This window comes from Heptranchias perlo, chromosome 35 (genome assembly GCF_035084215.1).
Source record: "Heptranchias perlo isolate sHepPer1 chromosome 35, sHepPer1.hap1, whole genome shotgun sequence".
NCBI lineage: Eukaryota > Metazoa > Chordata > Chondrichthyes > Hexanchiformes > Hexanchidae > Heptranchias > Heptranchias perlo.
Genome location: NC_090359.1, coordinates 22,471,251 through 22,479,596, shown reverse-complemented (window position 1 = coordinate 22,479,596; position 8,346 = coordinate 22,471,251). Strand labels below are relative to the sequence as shown.

Genomic DNA, 8,346 nt, shown 5'->3' with positions numbered 1-8,346 from the left:
ACCGTGCTCCCCAAACCATGTCTCTCACTCCCTGAACCATGTTCCACAAACCATGTCTCTCACCCCCTGAACCATGCTCCCCAACCATGTGTCTCACTCCCTGAACCGTGCTCCCCAAACCATGTGTCTCACTCCCTGAACCGTGCTCCCCAACCATGTCTCTCACTCCCTGAACCATGTTCCCAAACCATGTGTCTCACTCCCTGAACCATGTTCCCAAACCATGTCTCTCACTCCCTGAACTATGTTCTCAAACCATGTGTCTCACTCCCTGAACCGTGCTCCCCAAACCATGTCTCTCACTCCCTGAACCATGTTCCACAAACCATGTCTCTCACTCCCTGAACTATGTTCTCAAACCATGTGTCTCACTCCCTGAACCGTGCTCCCCAAACCATGTCTCTCACTCCCTGAACCATGTTCCACAAACCATGTCTCTCACTCCCTGAACTATGTTCTCAAACCATGTGTCTCACTCCCTGAACCGTGCTCCCCAAACCATGTCTCTCACTCCCTGAACCATGTTCCACAAACCATGTCTCTCACTCCCTGAACTATGTTCCACAAACCATGTCTCTCACTCCCTGAACTATGTTCCACAAACCATGTCTCTCACTCCCTGAACCATGTTCCACAAACCATGTCTCTCACTCCCTGAACCATGCTCCCCAAACCATGTCTCTCACTCCCTGAACCATGTTCCACAAACCATGTCTCTCACTCCCTGAACTATGTTCCACAAACCATGTCTCTCACTCCCTGAACCATGTTCCACAAACCATGTCTCTCACTCCCTGAACCATGTTCCACAAACCATGTCTCTCACTCCCTGAACCATGCTCCACAAACCATGTCTCTCACTCCCTGAACCATGTTCCACAAACCATGTCTCTCACTCCCTGAACCATGTTCCCCAAACCATGTCTCTCACTCCCTGAACCATGTTCCACAAACCATGTCTCTCACTCCCTGAACCATGTTCCACAAACCATGTCTCTCACTCCCTGAACCATGTTCCACAAACCATGTCTCTCACTCCCTGAACCATGTTCCACAAACCATGTCTCTCACTCCCTGAACTATGTTCCACAAACCATGTCTCTCACTCCCTGAACTATGTTCCACAAACCATGTCTCTCACTCCCTGAACTATGTTCCACAAACCATGTGTCTCACTCCCTGAACCATGTTCTCAAACCATGTGTCTCACTCCCTGAACTATGTTCCACAAACCATGTCTCTCACTCCCTGAACCATGTTCTCAAACCATGTGTCTCACTCCCTGAACCATGTTTCCCCAAACCATGTGCCTCACCCCCTGAACCAAGTGCCTAACCCCCTGAACCATGTTCCCCAAACCATGTGCCTCACCCCAATCATGTGCCTCAACTGTGTTCCCAACCATGTTCTCCCCCTCCCCCCCATGATCTCTCTACATATTACTAGTTGGTGATAAACTGTTGAAGTTTTGTGAAATGCACTAAGCAGTGTGGTACTGAGATATTCAGCCTTTTTGCCCCATCTCCAAAATTTGTTTAACTAACAAACAGAAGTGTTCAAAGAAAATGAATGAAAAAACAGTTTGTTTTAAAAACGTGCCCATGTCTTTTCTCCCGGGTGTTGCTCGTAGCAGTGCCCTGGGGATTAAACCTCAATTCCTGGATACTCCAGGGCAATCCAGGAGGGTTGGCAACCCTACCCACCCTCTCAGTTAGGTCTCCCAAGGAATGTGACCATTTTAGTGTTACATCTGCCTGGGAAGTTACCAGGAGTAGTCTTGAAGCACAAGGGGCATTGGAGGCAGAAGATGAAGGAGGCTCCAGGCTCTGAGGTCTGTCGTGTCTGGGGAATGGTCAGGCCTTGTGCAGAGGCCCCTGCTGGACTTGGCTCAGCCTTGGTGGTCAATTATCGACCCTCTTCCTGCCGGCCAGGCTGACCCCTGCTGTTGAAAATGGGAGAGCCAAGCCTAGCCCATTGGCAGAAGCTAAGCGCACGAGACAAGTAGGAGGCAAAGCGAAGTCCAACAAAGGCCACAGGCCTGTTGGGTACGGGTAGTGGGGACGCAGCTAAACGTTGGCTTTCAGGCAGATGTATGGGCAGCTAATGGGAGTCCTTTCTATTTGGTCCTTTTCCTCAGGGACATTTCCTCTCCACACACTGTTTTCCTCCCTCCTCATACTCCTGTTTGGAAATCCACATCTGCTGGAATGTGCCCTGTGGGAAGAAGGTTCGACATGAGAACTTTTAGGTTGAGGAACAAACCACTAGGCCCAACGAGCACGTCCCTTTTTGACAGCTCGACCGCACCTACCCACCTTCTCACCATATCCCCCAAACCCACCGTCTCACCATATCCCTCAACCCCACCTTATCCCTCAGCCCCACCTACCCACCTTCTCACCATATCCCTCAACCCCACCTTCTCACCATATCCCTCAACCCCACCGTCTCACCATATCCCTCAACCCCACCTTATCCCTCAGCCCCACCTACCCACCTTCTCACCATATCCCTCAACCCCACCTTCTCACCATATCCCCCAAACCCACCGTCTCACCATATCCCTCAACCCCACCTTATCCCTCAGCCCCACCTACCCACCTTCTCACCATATCCCTCAAACCCACCTTCTCACCATATCCCCCAACCCCACCTTCTCACCATATCCCCCAAACCCACCGTCTCACCATATCCCTCAACCCCACCGTCTCACCATATCCCTCAACCCCACCTTCTCACCATATCCCCCAATCCCACCTTCTCACCATATCCCCCAATCCCACCTTCTCACCGTATCCCCCAATCCCACCTACCCATCTTCTCCCTCAATCCCACCTTCCCACCTTCTCACCACATCCCTCAATCCCTTCTCTCTCCAGAAATACTTCTAACTACCCCTTTGAGCCCGGTTATGCTGCCCATTCGCTGTCCTTCGCCTGTAGAGTTCCACCCGATTCCCTTATTCCCAATCCCCAATTTGTAACTCGCGTCCCTTTGGGATTTGAACCCGTCATCAATTTGCCTGCATCAACCTGGTTTGTTTCCCTTTGTAATCAGGTCATCCTGTGGTGTCCACTTTTCCTTAACCTTTCCTCTTAAATCCCTGATAACATTTCTGTTGTTACCTTTGCGCCCTCTGAAGGTCAACACTGCCCTTACTACAACGAGGTGCCCTGCACTTCATACAGATGTGCAGCTGGAGACTGAAACCAACAACACTATCTGATCCCATTTAAATTTCATCCCATTGCTCAGGGCAGGCTGTGTTGACTGAGCACTCGGTCTAGCCTCCCTTTGAATCCTAATATATACCTCCATCAGAATTAATCCACGGTAAAAACTACAGCAAGATATCAGCATATATAAAATACCGAAAATTAATTATCCTGATGTTTTGATTCGCTTCTGATTATTCTGTTTTACAAGATTCAGCATCAGAACCTGGACCAGTACGGATTATATCACACGTCAAACCCCGCGATAGGACTATAAAAATTGGGCTTCATGAGGGTTAGCAGTAAACGGGCCGACTCACCAGGGAGGCCAGAATAGAGCCACCAATCCAAGGGCTGAACCTTCGCTCCACGGTGCTGTTATTGGCTATCAGCTTAAGCCGCATGCTCTGATTGCAGGAGAGGAAATGGCAAAACGCAAGGGAAAGTTAGTAACAATTCATAATAAGGTCGGTCCCGTCCGCACTCTGACCCCTCCCCGTCCCGTCCGCACTCTGACCCTCCCCGTCCCGTCCGCACTCTGACCCTCCCCGTCCCGTCCGCACTCTGACCCTCCCCGTCCCGTCCGCACTCTGACCCTCCCCGTCCCGTCCGTACTCCGACCCCTCCCCGTCCCGTCCGTACTCCGACCCCTCCCCGTCCCGTCCGCACTCTGACCCTCCCCGTCCCGTCCGCACTCTGACCCTCCCCGTCCCGTCCGCACTCTGACCCTCCCCGTCCCGTCCGCACTCTGACCCTCCCCGTCCCGTCCGCACTCTGACCCTCCCCGTCCCGTCCGCACTCTAACCCCTCCCCGTCCCGTCCGCACTCTGACCCTCCCCGTCCCGTCCGTACTCTGACCCTCCCCGTCCCGTCCGCGCTCTGACCCTCCCCGTCCCGTCCGCGCTCTGACCCTCCCCGTCCCGTCCGCACTCTAACCCCTCCCCGTCCCGTCCGCACTCTGACCCTCCCCGTCCCGTCCGCGCTCTGACCCTCCCCGTCCCGTCCGTACTCTGACCCTCCCCGTCCCGTCCGCACTCTGACCCTCCCCGTCCCGTCCGCACTCTGACCCTCCCCGTCCCGTCCGTACTCTGACCCTCCCCGTCCCGTCCGTACTCTGACCCTCCCCGTCCCGTCCGCACTCTGACCCTCCCCGTCCCGTCCGCACTCTGACCCTCCCCGTCCCGTCCGCACTCTGACCCTCCCCGTCCCGTCCGTACTCCGACCCCTCCCCGTCCCGTCCGTACTCTGACCCTCCCCGTCCCGTCCGCACTCTGACCCTCCCCGTCCCGTCCGTACTCTGACCCTCCCCGTCCCGTCCGTACTCCGACCCCTCCCCGTCCCGTCCGCACTCTGACCCTCCCCGTCCCGTCCGCACTCTGACCCTCCCCGTCCCGTCCGCACTCTGACCCTCCCCGTCCCGTCCGTACTCTGACCCTCCCCGTCCCGTCCGTACTCCGACCCCTCCCCGTCCTGTCCATACTCTGACCCTCCCCGTCCCGTCCGCACTACGACCTCCCCGTCCCGTCCGCACTCTGACCCTCCCCGTCCCGTCCGTACTCTGACCCTCCCCGTCCCGTCCGTACTCTGACCCTCCCCGTCCCGTCCGCACTCTGACCCTCCCCGTCCCGTCCGCACTCTGACCCTCCCCGTCCCGTCCGTACTCTGACCCTCCCCGTCCCGTCCGCACTCTGACCCTCCCCGTCCCGTCCGCACTCTGACCCTCCCCGTCCCGTCCGTACTCCGACCCTCCCCGTCCCGTCCGCACTCTGACCCTCCCCGTCCCGTCCGCACTCTGACCCTCCCCGTCCCGTCCGCACTCTGACCCTCCCCGTCCCGTCCGCACTCTGACCCTCCCCGTCCCGTCCGCACTCTGACCCTCCCCGTCCCGTCCGTACTCTGACCCTCCCCGTCCCGTCCATTTATAGTGTGACTCTCTCTGCCCCATCCATAGTGTGACTCTCTCTGCCCCATTTATAGTGTGACTCTCTCTGCCCCATCCATAGTGTGACTCTCTCTGCCCCATCCATAGTGTGACTCTCTCTGCCCCATCCATAGTGTGACTCTCTCTGCCCCATCCATAGTGTGACTCTCTCTGCCCCATTTATAGTGTGACTCTCTCTGCCCCATTCATAGTGAGACTCTCTCTGCCCCATTTATAGTGTGACTCTCTCTGCCCCATTCATAGTGTGACTCTCTCTGCCCCATTTATAGTGAGACTCTCTCTGCCCCATCCATAGTGTGACTCTCTCTGCCCCATCCATAGTGTGACTCTCTCTGCCCCATCCATAGTGTGACTCTCTCTGCCCCATTCATAGTGTGACTCTCTCTGCCCCATTTATAGTGTGACTCTCTCTGCCCCATTCATAGTGAGACTCTCTCTGCCCCATTTATAGTGTGACTCTCTCTGCCCCATTCATAGTGTGACTCTCTCTGCCCCATTTATAGTGTGACTCTCTCTGCCCCATCCATAGTGTGACTCTCTCTGCCCCATCCATAGTGTGACTCTCTCTGCCCCATCCATAGTGTGACTCTCTCTGCCCCATTTATAGTGTGACTCTCTCTGCCCCATTCATAGTGAGACTCTCTCTGCCCCATTTATAGTGTGACTCTCTCTGCCCCATTTATAGTGAGACTCTCTCTGCCCCATCCATAGTGTGACTCTCTCTGCCCCATCCATAGTGTGACTCTCTCTGCCCCATCCATAGTGTGACTCTCTCTGCCCCATTCATAGTGTGACTCTCTCTGCCCCATTTATAGTGTGACTCTCTCTGCCCCATTCATAGTGAGACTCTCTCTGCCCCATTTATAGTGTGACTCTCTCTGCCCCATTCATAGTGTGACTCTCTCTGCCCCATTTATAGTGTGACTCTCTCTGCCCCATTTATAGTGTGACTCTCTCTGCCCCATTCATAGTGAGACTCTCTCTGCCCCATTTATAGTGTGACTCTCTCTGCCCCATTTATAGTGAGACTCTCTCTGCCTCATCCATAGTGTGACTCTCTCTGCCCCATCCATAGTGTGACTCTCTCTGCCCCATTCATAGTGTGACTCTCTCTGCCCCATTTATAGTGTGACTCTCTCTGCCCCATTCATAGTGAGACTCTCTCTGCCCCATCCATAGTGAGACTCTCTCTGCCCCATTTATAGTGAGACTCTCTCTGCCCCATCCATAGTGTGACTCTCTCTGCCCCATCCATAGTGTGACTCTCTCTGCCCCATCCATAGTGTGACTCTCTCTGCCCCATTTATAGTGTGACTCTCTCTGCCCCATCCATAGTGTGACTCTCTCTGCCCCATCCATAGTGTGACTCTCTCTGCCCCATTTATAGTGTGACTCTCTCTGCCCCATCCATAGTGTGACTCTCTCTGCCCCATCCATAGTGTGACTCTCTCTGCCCCATTCATAGTGAGACTCTCTCTGCCCCATCCATAGTGAGACTCTCTCTGCCCCATTTATAGTGAGACTCTCTCTGCCCCATTTATAGTGAGACTCTCTCTGCCCCATCCATAGTGTGACTCTCTCTGCCCCATTTATAGTGTGACTCTCTCTGCCCCATCCATAGTGTGACTCTCTCTGCCCCATCCATAGTGTGACTCTCTCTGCCCCATTTATAGTGTGACTCTCTCTGCCCCATCCATAGTGTGACTCTCTCTGCCCCATCCATAGTGTGACTCTCTCTGCCCCATCCATAGTGTGACTCTCTCTGCCCCATCCATAGTGTGACTCTCTCTGCCCCATCCATAGTGTGACTCTCTCTGCCCCATCCATAGTGTGACTCTCTCTGCCCCATCCATAGTGTGACTCTCTCTGCCCCATTTATAGTGTGACTCTCTCTGCCCCATTTATAGTGTGACTCTCTCTGCCCCATCCATAGTGTGACTCTCTCTGCCCCATCCATCGTGTGACTCTCTCTGCCCCATCCATAGTGAGACTCTCTCTGCCCCATTTATAGTGAGACTCTCTCTGCCCCATTTATAGTGTGACTCTCTCTGCCCCATCCATAGTGTGACTCTCTCTGCCCCATCCATAGTGTGACTCTCTCTGCCCCATTTATAGTGTGACTCTCTCTGCCCCATCCATAGTGAGACTCTCTCTGCCCCATCCATAGTGTGACTCTCTCTGCCCCATCCATAGTGAGACTCTCTCTGCCCCATCCATAGTGTGACTCTCTCTCTCTCTCCACACTATTTGTGTGGGGTCGATGACCTGCAGTGTCACTCTTTGCCCTATTGGTGGCGCTAAGTATCACTATCTGTATGAGTGCCACAGCGCCACCGACAGGGCATTACTGGTACTGCAACAGTTGCCAGAATCCATTGGGAAAAACTGGGAAATAAATTGGAATTCCTCTTCCTTCTGCCCTCACTGAGGCACAGGCCCTGGCCACAAAGCGAGAAAGAGGCCGTGACCATTCCTGAGCTCACCCTTGGGATTGCAGCTTTCCCCATTTCCCCTTTGCTCCACGACAGGCCAGGCACAGCCTGGGAATGTCACCGGGATTCCAAACTTATTGCTGTGGGCTTGAACGAAAATTAGGAAGGAGGCCAGTCATTGACCACCTGGTTTCTCCTGACGCGCAGCCAGAAATTGACGATTTGCCGAAATTCCTCCCGTCAACACCAGTTAACCGCTGGGTGCCCTCCGGATGTGCCCATTTACAGCAATCAGACTTTAGAGCCCGAAAAGCTTAAAAGCAGCTCGCTCCTGAGCATCCACGATGTCGTTTTAAACAACACAATACTCCTTTATGAATCAGAGCATCGCCACACTAACCGTGAGCAACGCCAGGGAGAGGTCCGCTAAGAAGAGGCTAACAGCAGTGAAATCGGGCAGAATCCCTGGCCCCCGCTCCCAGTAAATGGATCCAACCCCTTTTGTCGGAAGGAGTCAGAAAATCTCCAACGACGCACCTTCACCGATTGGCGACCAGGCACGTCAACGGCGGCAGCCATTTTACGTCGGCGAATCCAGGTGAAGTCACGTGGTTTTTATTCCCCGCGCCCCCCCCCACCGTTTATTGGTCGGTTTGGACTGGCTCGTGGCTAATATCCCGCCCACGCGGCCGGTAAGCGGGCGGGGCGAGCAAACAGCGAGGCCGCGGCCGCCCCGTCACGTCCGACCTCCAGCGCG

General features: G+C 54.6%; 1 protein-coding gene across 1 annotated transcript in view; it reads right to left on the bottom strand.

Moving 5' to 3' along the window:
• Positions 1-2,133: 2,133 nt before the first annotated feature.
• The window catches only part of LOC137302169 (actin-like protein 6B), a 35,941-nt gene continuing 29,728 nt past the window's right edge, over positions 2,134-8,346 (bottom strand). Inside the window, exons 13-14 of the mRNA XM_067971833.1 lie at positions 3,536-3,622; positions 2,134-2,214 (exon numbers count right to left, since the gene is read on the bottom strand). Of these exons, the coding sequence (XP_067827934.1) occupies positions 2,134-2,214; positions 3,536-3,622 (168 nt within the window). The remainder of the gene's footprint in view (positions 2,215-3,535; positions 3,623-8,346) is intronic.